Source organism: Triturus cristatus, chromosome 9, assembly GCF_964204655.1.
Source record: "Triturus cristatus chromosome 9, aTriCri1.1, whole genome shotgun sequence".
Classification (NCBI taxonomy): Eukaryota; Metazoa; Chordata; class Amphibia; order Caudata; family Salamandridae; genus Triturus; species Triturus cristatus.
In genome coordinates, this window is record NC_140592.1 from 271,082,186 (window position 1) to 271,095,707 (window position 13,522).

Consider the following 13,522-nt stretch of genomic DNA (forward strand, 5'->3'; position numbering starts at 1 on the left):
GGGGCCTCAGCATGTCCTGACCCACCTTGTGCCCTCAGCCTTCTGTCCTCCAGGCCTTGGAGCCTGATCTTCATCCTTTCTCTCAGGGTCCTGGCTGAGAAAGATTGACAAATGTCACACTCCTCTGGAACATGGGACTGGGGAAGGCAGACGATGCACACCCTGTGTGGGTCCGACTTGGCCTTCTTTCTCTCGCACTCTAGGCACTTGTCAAACAGGCCAGGCATGTCGACAACACAGAGCACACACAAAAAGGAAGGCAACAAGGTACGTAATAAGCACTTGAAAAGTGAACAAATTCCAAATAAACCCTTGAAAAGGGAGAGCTTAATGCTCCAGGGTCCTGCTAGCAGGAGCCGGAAAAAAGAACTGAAAGTAAAAGGGACCTGCTGTGCATTCTGGGATACTGGAAAAGTTCTGGAAAGTTTTCTTAAAGGCACAGTATCCTGTTCTGAGCCACAGAATGTCATGCTGTGTTGGTGGAATTTTCTAGTTGAAGTACTGGACAGTGTAGCCTGTGGATATAGGCTGCATTATCGGTCTTTGAATTCTCTCTTAAGTGTAGATGCAGGTCTGCATGGCTTGACAACTTAAGAGATTATTTTTATTGCTCCGGGGTCCACGCACATGGGCGGGACTATTCACTAGATTATGACTATACACAGAGATCCCCTACTACAGAACTTAACAGATCAAGAACTGGGAAGAGAAACAAGGATCCCAAACACTTGGAAAACCCGAAAGACAATATGGCAGGAACAAGACACTCCACTGTCTCAGAAAGAGTGCAGGAGGAACCAGATGAGGTTCTATCCCACCAGGGAGGTGGCCATGACCCTATAGAATCTAAAGCAAAGATGTCCCTCCAAGAGGAGGCATTATACCATGTCATGCTGTGTTGGGAACAACAGTTGATGGACAGAATGCAGAACAATGTCATACATTCACCCCAGTGCAGAGGTCTGGGCCTAAATCCATCATTTTTTGCTCACCATGCCATTCCAGTTTGAACCCAGCCATATGCAAATCAGTCTTGACCCTGTGCCTCATGGGAACAGTCCAGCCCGAACTGCCAAACCAGGTCCTCCCTGGACTGCAAACAAGCATCCTAGGACCGGTTTCGGGGTTTCACCCATCTTCAGCTAGGATAGCTTGATTCCAGTGGCATGACAGAACTACACAATAGCAGACTACTGGATGGAGCCGAGTGAGAATCCCAGATGGACTGGCCTAAGAGCAATATATTCTTTAAATTACACTAGACACTTCCAGGTGCAGGAGTGTGCTTTGGATACACCCCCACGGGTAAGCAGTGGGCTTCTCAGCCTATGTGTTTATTAAACGTTTTTGATTACGTTAAGTGGGGGGAATTGGGATCTAGTCATAGATGATGCATTGTAGTTCTACTAACACAGGGTAGATAGTTACCCAAAACACACAATGTATGAATCACTTCATAAATGAATATACATTTGGCAACCTAGCTTACATAGCAGAAATAATTCAAGGAAGAGCAGCATCATCAACGAACACCAAGGATTCATTAGTTGAATTGTGTAGACTGATGAGCAAACTCTTCATAATCTGGCAGCCATAGCCTAGGAATTCGCCACATTTTACAAGGCTCAATAAATCCTGGAGATAACTTCAGAGGCGAGGGATTTCAAAGATGTTATTGCTTTGTTACCTGTATGCCCCATATCATTGGAGGCCCATGAACTGATGAGATTATCAATGCAATCAACCAGTTGCCATCAGGGAAAACATCACGCCTAAATCGCCTCCCCATTGAATTTTATACACCCAAAGCATCTTTACTATCAAATCATATCCGGTGAAACAGGCGGATACACTACCCAGTGATATAGGAGAATCCATAGGTTTTAATTCCCAACTCTTGCGAAGATATGACTCAATGTGGCTCATATAGAACAATCTCACTGCTCAAAGTTAAAGCAAAAATCCCTGCCAAAATTCTAACAATGAGACTGTTCACAGTAACTGAAAGTTTGATACACTTTAGAGGGCAAGAAATCACAATATAAGGAGACTGAATAATTACCTGGCTGAACATTTTAAGCGGCTAGCGGCAATACTCCAAATAGAATTTGAAAAAGCCTTATTTCCCCATTATTAGGTTTAGGATAACATTGGAGCCCCTATATGGTTTGTGTCTTTTATCCCCACATTGTTGACATTATGGATTTATATACAATGGGGCTGATTATGATGTCGTGCGGACTTGCGTCCGGCCGTCACAGTCTCGTAAACGGGCCCGACAGACGTCCAGTCGGCGGTCCCCCCAGCCTCATTAGGATGCGACCGAACACTGTTAGGTCGCATTCTGACATTTCTCAATGGGAGCATGCATCAAGGCCGTAAACTGACTGCAATACATTCTCCTTAGCGAATGGGAGGTGTTGTTCATCCATGCAGAGATTAACGGGGGGGGGGGGCACCATAGGTGCCCACTTTGTCCCCAACTGGAAGCCGCACATACAAGGGGCCCTGCTGGGGGCCACTCACACACACTTTCCGACATGGCTTACATGTCGGACAGGCCGGCATGGAAACCATGCCGGAAACCGTGCATCGTAATCCCAAGGGAAGAAAGGCCTGCCCTTTGGGATTAAGAGCCAGTTCTGACTGGTCGACGGGCTCCTTGAAGCAGCGGGAATTACCGGCCGGTTTAAATTTCTACACGCTGATACATGAGCCTTTCCGACCTACATCATAATAGGCACCTATATTACTCCTTACCTTCAGTGTTTCCAAAAGAAGTGTGACCTGATCCCCTTGCTGACATCATAGAAATACGAGGATGTGAATCCCACTGCTTGTTTTGAAAAGGATTAATATCTCTATGAAATCCTATCTAAAAAGACCCATTGCCATTAGCCTATACAAACCTCACTTCACAAGTTCTGCAGTATTTTTTTTTGTATTTTCATCCTGGTGGAATCTACAATTAGTTCTATATTACTTCTAAATTCTTTTTTGTCCATAGTATCTGACTTGCATTTTTTTTGGTTTGTTCTAGTTTTTATTCCACATCAGGTAGCTCCTTGGCAATTGTTTTGCACAGTCTCCATCTTGGATGTTCTGTTTAGTGATCAGGCCTGTTAGATGCGGCTCCTTCTTTCAGCAGTACAGTTAAATGACTGAGCATACAACCTGGTAAGCCTCGCAACTAATATTTTGAATGTGTTACACTTTTTATAAACCTTCTGCATTTTTTTTGCTGGAATGGAATTTTGTTCAATTTACTACCCTTGCAGAAACTATTTCACAAGAATTTTTTTCTGTAATCAATCTACTTCCGCAAGTATAATGCGCATGTACCTCTGCCTCTGTATCTATCTAGTTACCACTGCCCCTCTATCTTTCTAGTTACCACATCGATATTCCCTTCAACTTCCTTGGATTTTACTTCTGCAGAACTGTATTTCAGCTGTTTGTACTACATTGGTAAATCTGTTACTGTCCTATGTTTGTTACACCCATTCGGTCCACCACGGCTCTCATTTGTTTTGCCTCCACTCTTGAAGGTAGTATGTTGTCATCTCCTCTAATCTGGATATTCCCCTCTTTCTTTGAGCTCCATATTTGGTACGCAGGGGTGGTTTCTTCCATGAGTCACTCTCAATTGTTCACCTTGACTGGGAAAATTGGTTTGCCTTTATGCTGCCCTGTGCTCTGTTTCAATTGTTGTTGGTCTGTGTTCTCTTACAGAATGGTGGCCCCCTTCAAGGGGCTCCACCTTCATTTCCCTGTCTTAAAGATGTCCCTAGCCAAATTCTGAAATATGGAATTGGAACATTGACATTCCTTAAATCCACAGCTGGACCAATATATAACCTAAACCAAATGAATACACAGTTGGTTTCCTTTTTATAATAAATTGCAATAGATATTCTCGCCATACATCACTTTTCACTGTGCTATTTGCACCTTTACCTGATTTGATTTTATATTTATAAAGCGCAGACTAATGCCCGAGGGCATCTAGGTGCTACAACCTGAATAACACTGAGAGGAAAGGAGAATAGGTAAGAACGGCAAAAGACTGCAGCTGTCATAGAACATGAATACAGGGTGAAAAGCCAGGTCTTATGTGCCTTCCTGAATGGAAGCAGTTCCGAATGGTTCTTCAGATGGGTGGGTATGGTGTTCCACAATTTAGACGTTGTGAAACAAAAGCCGATACTTCCCCCCACCAAGTTAACCAATATCTTGGGATCACAGTCAAGTTGGCTTTGGTCAAGCAAAGGTTTCTTTGTGGGGTATACCAGAGGAAATTATGCCTTCGATAGACTGGTCCAGAATTGTGTAATGCCCTGAAGGAAATACAGAGGGCTTTGTAATCTATTAGTTTCTTCACGGGTAGCCAATGCAGAGAAATAAATGATTGGGAGTTCCTGTTCGTAATCATGCAGCTGCAATCTGATGAAATTGTAACCAGTGGCGTAACACAGACTCCCGCAGCCCCCTCAGCACAGTACTCTGGCCTGAGAGCTCCTGATTAAATCTGGAGCGGGGGCCCTCCCTGTATCTTGCAGGGGGGCCCCTCAAGTTTCGTTAAGCCACTGCTTGCAACTTGTTAAGCAAACCTTTCTGTAGATTGACCATTACAGTACAGTAGTCAGATCTAGAAAAGATGACAACTGTTGTTTGGAGATTCAGAGGAGATGAAAGGAATTCCTTAACATTTTTAAAGTGTAGAAAGTGAAGGAGGTGATGGCATTAGGTTTAAACGATAGGACTGTGTCAAAAATTACTACCAGATTCTTTGCATTTGATGCTGAAGTTGGGAGGTTCCCCAGTTCCTGGGGCCACCAATTAGGTGACCAGAAGGCTACATATGAGCCAAACAGCAGGACCTCAGTCTTACGAGAGTTCAATTTTAGACAATTCTCCAACATTCACGTGTGTACCTGTTGCAAGCAATTAAGAAACCAGGTTGCGGTTTCCTGAATATTGTCGATTACAGAAACATTGATTTGGGTGCCGTCTGCGTATGATAACATCGCAAGTCCAAAGGGTTTGATGAGTCCTGCTAGGAGGGTGATGTCTAAATTAAAAAGTGGGGGGCTTAAGGAAGAACCCTGCGGAACACTACAGGGAAGATGAAAGGAAGGGGATTCAAAATCATCGGATTCCACCGACTACTGTCGCTCAGCTAGAGAAGATTTCAGTAACGATCAGACTGGCACTTAAAATCATGTTGTCACCATTCTTATACTGAGAATGTTTGAATCCAGGCTCTTTTTTCAAAATATAATATATTAAAATAGGAAATAATTTTTATTCACAGCTCTTCAACATTTATTGCATTTTAAACATATTTTATTGAGTTGTTCAGAAAAAAGATATCTTGCCCAAGAAAGAAAGCTACCCTCCCTACCCACAGAGGACCTCATTCTCTTATATTTAAGGTTGATTTAAAAGTACACATATAAATATCAATAATGCCCACTGGTATGTACCACCTCAGCATAAATGTCCCCATGCAGCATAATAAACAACCATATGCAGTACATTCCCGCAATGACGATATTTTGCATTTCACGTCCAGCATGGTAATACTTTCAGTTCTATTCATTTCTGGTATTTAGACTTATGAAGGTGACGTGCAACAGTTACAATAAGAGCATTCATGAAGGGATCAAGTCTCTCACTTGATTTCTTATAGAATGCCTCTGGTGTGGTTTCCAATGTTTTTAATTGTATAAATTTGGTAATATTCATAGAAATGGACCATAACGTTGCCACCTCAGTCACTTCCCATCGAACAGCGTCCACCCTCTATGCCTTAATTTATGGCGTAACCACCAACTTCCAGTGCATTGCTATTGTACACTTCATGAGTATTAACGTCAGGTTAATAAATCATCTATTGTATTCCTCTTTACTCCCCTGTGTGATTGCTCCCAACAATAAGGCCTCTGATGACACTGGTACTGGGCTGTCTACAGCTGCATTTATCAGTGTTATAATCTTCATCCACTATTCCTCTATAATGGAGCATTCCCATAACATATGACAGTGGTCTGCATTGGGTGAGGCAAATCTTGTACAACTGCCTAAGCCTATGCCAAACATCCTATGTATTATTTTACTTTTGGAGATGCTGGCTACATTTGTCAATGCTACCTTTGGGTCTCCATGAGTTGGGCACATAAATGTGAGACTATTCTGCTCCCTGTTCCCACTGTCACTATACCCTCTAGTGGACTGTCTGGCTGTGGGTTCAATTTTGTCATTGTGCCATGCAAACTTATGAGATGAACCAATACCCGCCTGAAAGGAGAGGAAATGTCCAGATGGGATCCCATACTCTTCTTACATCTCCCCAAACGCCTTTCTGAATATATGTCCCCAATCATTTCAAATGGGGAGTTCTTCCAAAAGTCCAAAACAAACTTTGCACGGATGTCAGCCCAGTGCTTTAGGCATTTAAGTGGAATTCCAGGGGCATATGTTTGCTTAATGTCCTTCTACTTGGACTATCTATGCCAACAATGGTCACTTCCACCAACAATTTGGGTATTCGGCCAGGCCATCCTTGGTTTTCACTCAAAACACCATTACCCATAATATGTCTAATGTCATGGACCATAGAAAGGAAAACAAGGAAAGGAGTAGAGAGGTACCACTCAGCGAGTGGTAGAGGTGGATACTTCCTCCCAGTCAATTGTACCTAAACAAAGGGATCCACCCACGAGTATAAGAGATCACCCGATTACTCAATATGTATCCCACGGTCGTGGAGAATACACATTAGTTGTTTAAATACCCCTCACACACCAAAAAGGGCCCTTGGTGTCATGCTTCATCATAGGGGTCTTCCTGCCCCTCTACGGGACAGGGCGTACTACGACCTACGTTTGCGCGGGAGCACTGTTGTTGGTGAGACAGCTATGTGTGATGCGGGGGTGTGAGAGGAAGGGTCAGGAGTGAATAAGGAGTGAATAAAAAAATACCTGCCTCTCAGGTCTAGGAAAATGTATTCTGCCGTTCGAGCTGGTATTACTAAAAGGTGGGGTGAGGAGGGTGTATGCCTCAATGAGCTACGTCTCCTAGTGGTGTCGACATGTTTCGAAGCTTCCCCATGCTTCTTCGTCAGGACCTTAAGGATCCCTTCCTGCCACTAACTGTGTTGTGTTAATAACAAAAATTGTGAAAAAATGATATGAAAAAGGAAGTAAATAGCCTCCAAGAAGTCGTAATGCCTTAATAGGTCTTACATAATCCTATTAACTTGCTAAAAGGAGATAAGTAACCTCATGAGCTCGTGGACCGAGTGGTGGGTGTGCCAAGTAGGCTACGACTCCAAGGATCAATGTCCCGCCAAATGAACCACCCCGGTCGGCTCCGTCGATTAATGTCATGGACCACCAGATACTTTGCTTACCTTCAGCATTTACTGCATTTATCACAGTGGTATTAAATGGTTTAAAAAAACAAATTATGTTTTCCACGTGCAACAGTCTTTTCAGTACTCATGTGCAGGTTCCACATGGAATTGTGGGTTACCTCGTTATTCTAAATAGAGGACTGCAGAAGTCTTCCAGATTTTACAAGGGGCGAAAAGGTGGATTGGTAGCACTGACTACACTGGTTCGTTGCTCATCCATACTGAGGTCAAATTAATGAAAAAGTAAAGACACTGACAGGATCAGTGAAAAAGGTCAATAACAATGGATTATGGACCGCATAGTCCATCTTGTTCATCATTGGAGCGATCTGAGATGAAATATAAAGCATCCACAATAGCTCGTGTTCCACTGCTATCGTATCATTAAATTAAGCAAAGTAAAATAATTCAATTGCATTACAGTTCTAAAATTATGCTTACTGTGAAACGTGAGCACACAGTTGAAAAACCAGCAAAAAAAAAAAAGGAACTAGTTGCTGCACCAAAACCCCATACTTCTGTTAGTCTCTTCTGTATCTTCTGGAGCATAACCCCTCCATTCCGATTCTTTACTATACATAAATATTGTTTTTCTATTGCTCTAAAGAAAGCCAAACACAATTTCATAATCATTCAAATGTGTAGCTCAATAGGACTTTTAGACCACTAAGTTTAACATTTTACTTCTCACAGATACGGGCACAGACTTGCAGGTTTTCTAATGTAATGTGCAGATCACGGAAGAGAACAGTGCAAAGCTTGTTTTCAACTGAGCCATTTTATTTTCATACTTCTCTATTGCTAGGGAGAACTCAAACAGCATTTTGGAGAATATCCAGTCTTGGAAACATTACTGACAAATATCACTGGACTAACGAGAAAATGAGCCAATGAATGAGGGGGAGAGGGGAGTATTTAATGAAGCAGAAACACAATGAGGCTAGCACAATTGTCTGAACAGCAAATAAGAAACATCTTTCTTACCCAGAGTCTTAAATATCAGATGCAATTCATCTTCTACAGTTGAACCTGGAAAAAGTGGTCGCCCCGTTGCCATTTCACAAAATATACAGCCTACGCCCCTGTGGAATTAAAAGACAAGCTAACTCAGTCGTAAAAACACATAGCTAAGAACATAATACACTTTCGGTGTTTTTACATTAACAGTGGTGAACATCTGTAGAGCCAAAATCTTTATTCTTGTGAGTGGAGAGAAGGGTTTGCTTAAGTCTTTGGTGGTGAAGGGTGCAGTAAAAGATTAAAATGTAAGTACTTTATGAAGGATGTTCCGTTATTCACCACAAAATTGAAAGCCAAATACTTCCAAAAGTATCGCTCTGAAATAGAAACATCCTTCCTTATTGAATGCCTTTGTGAAACAATGCAAAGACAACGTATAAAAACAGCATGTAAAATTCTGAGATGTTTTCATAGATGACCTGAAGCTACACTAAAACCTATTCTTACTTCACTGCTGAAGAAATTGCCACTGAAATCTGAAGTCCTGTCTAAACACTGCCACATATCTGATATGCCTTACATGGCTAAGATACTGGAGCACATAGTCTTTCGTCAGACATCTGTTTCCATCAAGTCCAATCATCTGCTGCACCCTCTCCGAGTGGGCTTTCGCCCCAGGTGTAACACAAGGGTAGTTGTGATTCCAGCACTACACAAACTACAATAATATACAGATGCCAATCTTCCTGCTGCACCGATTCTTTTGGACCTTTCAGCAACCTTCGATACAATCCATCATCAGGTATTGCTAGATTATTACAGTACTGAAGGCCAGATCTAGTGTTTACAGTTCTAAATCTAAAAGGGCATTTTAAGTCACAGCTGGAACTATTTCTTCTATACTTCACTTGTTATCGTACAGGGTCCCCCAGGAGTCAATATTGCCCCCTCTATTTTTCAATCTATATACGGACCCACTGATTCATTCATATAGGTTGGTTTTGTACATGTATGCTGACGACATTTGCATCACTTCAAAATTCACTAAAGATCCTGAAGACAAAGCCTGTGACAGCTGGGTGAGGATGAGTGGCTTCTGTTGGCATCTTTGCTCAAAATGACATCCTTAAGAATATCTTTAATTTCTCTGTTAGACAGAGACGTCTCTGGTAATATAATGCCACATCTAATTTCTAGGTACAAATGCAGGAGAAAATAGCTATCCCAAAATTTCTTAGACACGAGAGGTCTTAGATGGGCTACTAACTATCTTACAACTCTTTTGTGTGACACAAAGATGATTGATGCAAAAACAACAACTGATGGACAGAATGCAGAACAATGTCATACATTCCCCCCGGTACAGAGATCTGGGCCTAAATCAATCTTTTTTTGCTCACCATGCAATTCCAGTTTGGACCCAGCCATATGCAAATCAGTCTTGACCCTGCGCCCAATGGGAACAGTCCAGCCAGAACTGCCAGGCCAGGTCCTCCCTGGACTGGAAACAAGCATCCTAGGAGCGGTTTCGGGCTTTCAGCCCTCATCAGCCAGGATAGCTTGACTCCAGTGGCATGGAGAGCACGGGACCCACGTCTGGGCATACTCGTCCCACTCGGGGTGACATACAGTACAGAGATCTGGGTCTAAATCCATCGGTGTTTTGCTCACCATGCCATTCCAGTTTGGAAAGATGATTGAAGCACACTGTATTTTCTGAAAGCAAGTTTTAGAGCGGATTTTGTACTGGACCAATGAAAATCATATTCTACAGACAGGCTTTCGGTCAAAACCCAGCTCAATGGAGCAGGTTTTCCACTTCCTCCCGGGTAAGGGTCAAAACCACAGATATTGGTGGGGGAGATCTTTTTGTGGCATTTATCGACTACCATGCTCCTTTTGATTTGGTTCCTAGAAAGAAACTATGGGAGGTCCTACAAATGTACAGGGATCCCCTGTAACTTGCTAAACATAATCATGTGAAACCACAAGGAGAATTATGCTAGGGTTCGGTGTGGCACAAGAGGGGAGCTAACCCAACCACTTCGCACTGACAAGGGTGTGTGCCAGGGCTGTGTCTTGGCACCTACCCTCTTTCTTCTTTATATCAACAACAGCATTAAGTATCTGTCAATTTTGTCAACGACTTCCCTAGATTAGCAGGCCAGAAAGTTCCAGCTTTTTATTTTTTTTACCGACGACACCCTCTTTTTTTTTTTTAACACACTTTATTAAAGACCTAATAGTAGCATCATACATTGTCAATAGGTATACATACGGTCATTTTTTCATTTGTTGGTTTTCATGCATATGCAGAACGTACTTTCCGATATGAGAAGACTGTTGAGTGTATAATCTCGCCTATGATAACAGTAGGATCCCTATTCATAGAACATTTTGACATTTCCAACATAAGTAGTAGGATACCCGCCTCCCCCCACCCCACCCCCCTTCCTGGTCTGTGGTTACCTGTTTACATTATTGTCTATCAGGGTTATGCATGTATTACTATTAGTCCTATGCCGTCTGTGACCTATGGACCGAGGGCTCGTGTCAGTGCCCGTACGAGCTCTTACCCTTTGGGTGTGATATTAGGCTATTGTGTTTCATTGCTCTACCTGGGTACTAAATCTAGACGCTTAAAGTCCTCCATCATAATGTCCCACTCCAGAGAGATAGGTTGTTTGCGCAGCCCTCTTGCCTCTTCTCGTCTAAGCGCCGAGCTCGCTGCACCTCCCCATTGTATCACATACTCCTGCCAATCGGCCAACGTGGGGCATCTAGGGGATTTCCATCTTTTAGTGAGGGACCGCACTGCAAGTATGAGAGCGAGGTCCAGAAACCGCTGTTGTACTTTTAAGGCTTTATGGCGTTTACGGAGACCCAGGAGGCAATCAAAGACGTTGTCCTGAATTGTAACATGTGTGGAGTCCTTTAGGGAATGTCGTACGCCATTCCGGAAAGCTTGTATATGTGGACGAGACCATAACATAGGAATGAAATCTGCCTCGTCTCCCTTACATCGGGGTCAATTGTGTTGTGCCTCCGGGAACATGCGATGAATTCTCTGTGGGGTTAAGAACGCTCTATGTAACACCATAGTTTGCATGAATTTCAGTCTAACATTACGGGATACCCTTTTTGGATGTTCAAGCATGTTCGCCCAGGCTTTGTCAGTCAGGTTCGCGCCTGTATCTGCCTCCCATTTAGTTCTAAGAGACGTAAGAGGATGTGACGCATGCATCCTAATGCCTTTGTACAGCCATTTGACCAGGTGGCTCCCATTCCCCATATAACATAATAAGTTAACTAGTTCGTGTTGTGGGGGTTCCGTGCGCTGAGGTGCTCATGTGTTTCTAATATAGTGGGATACTGTTGCGTGCACCAGGTATAACCGATGATACCCTCTTACTGGCCAAAACTAAGATGGGTCTTCAAAACCTTGTGGATAATTTCAGCCTGGTCTGCTCTGAATAAGGTCTTGAAATTAATGCTACCAAAACTTAACTGACCTATTCTAAGAAGAAAAGCGCTAAGTGCAGTGTATGCCTAGAAAAGGATTTTCTGGCAAGGGTCGGGAGTTTGATAATCTATGTATTCACCAGGCCAATTCTGGCTCTTGGGCCCCACAGAGCCTTAAAAGTTCATATATGATAAATCACAGAGCTGGGGGCCATACTCGGGTTCATAAAAAGGGCCTCTTGGTTTCCAATTCTTACAGCTATTGAAATCTACAAAATGCAAGCAAGGGGTGCGCATAAAATGGTGCTGAACTATGGGGCCACTGTAACATGGCTAACACAGGCATTGTTGAAAATAACTTCATTAGAGCACTTATTGGTTTAGGGAAGAGAACACACTTGGTGCCATTAACTTTGGACATGGGTATCAATCCTGTTATAGTGCTGCTGCTCTGAGGCAGCTACTTTATTGGGTGAGTAGCTGGGTTACCTGTGAACTACTTCATTAAAGAGAGAGACTGGTGAAAATATAAAACTGCAATTGCCCATGAAGATAAAGTGGCTGGCTTATGGTAAGAACCCATGGATAAGCCAAGAACTTACAATTTTAGAAGAGAGCTGCTGCTCAAAGTGAATCGCCCAGTTGCACAGGCAACCTCACCAGACATTTTTTATTGCATAAATCTGTGCCTAAATTTGAGGAACGTTTACATTTTATTCATCCGGTGGGTGCCTGTTCATTGATTTTACAGTTTAGATATGGAACCTTGCCAACTGCAGCCTATACAGACATATTTCGCCACTCGTGTCGCTTTTCTTGCATTTTCCTAAACGAAACCGAGGAACACTGGATGTTTTTCTGTCCACAATATGTCAAGCCTAGAAGTAAATGAATTCTCCCTTTATGCCAGTGTCTGAGTTTGTCAGATCAAAAGCAAGCCCTTAGGTTCTGTAAAAACGATTATACAACTTTAGTTGTGGTAGCAGTATCCAAATTATTGTAGCAGCTTGATTCATTAGTCAAAAGCTCTTAACCCAATCTTAATGAATCAGTGTCTAGAGCCTCCCCTTTTATTGTATTATTTGTGAATAAGTGGGGAATTCTGGGGTTTTATCTATTTATTATGATCAACTGCTATGTTTTGTAGTTTGATATTTTATGTTTTGATAATGAATTATATTTTCAATCTGTCAATAAACTTGGACTGCGAATACGAATACCTTGATGACTTCAAGATACCTTTATGTATCAGCTAATACAACCTAAATTGCTCTTTTATTATTGGAGTTGGGGTGTCAGTATTAAATCCCTTTTTGGTCTAGTACTGTAGAAAAAGCACAGAAAACCTCATACTTGATGAGGGTTTTTGGTTCTTCCACTGTTCCTTTGATTGCTACATAGGTGCCTAAGTATCTGGTCCAGGTCATGCGATGAATTGACAGCAGATGGTTGCCTCAATACTGGAGTTGAAGCCAGGAGCAGTAGACAAGATCCTAGCTTTGTCCCGTTGAGTCGTCTTAATGAAAGTATCTCACATTCTATCATACAAGCAGCATCGAACAATGAAACGAAAGACATGACAAAGGACAGTCCAGAACCTGCATTCCATAAGAAATCCTTGGCACTAAATAGATGGCACTTTTTTCTAGCATAAAAACACCAACATTGGCTAGCTTGTCTTAT

General features: G+C 42.5%; 1 protein-coding gene across 4 annotated transcripts in view; it reads right to left on the reverse strand.

Moving 5' to 3' along the window:
* Nucleotides 1-13,522, reverse strand: part of LOC146797742 (cyclin-dependent kinase 17-like) — a 655,932-nt gene that overhangs the window by 132,856 nt on the left and 509,554 nt on the right. For all 4 annotated transcript variants that reach the window (XM_085624901.1, XM_085624900.1, XM_085624902.1 and 1 more), the window contains one exon: nt 8,402-8,499. In XM_085624901.1, coding sequence (XP_085481027.1) covers nt 8,402-8,499 — 98 coding nt within the window. The remainder of the gene's footprint in view (nt 1-8,401; nt 8,500-13,522) is intronic.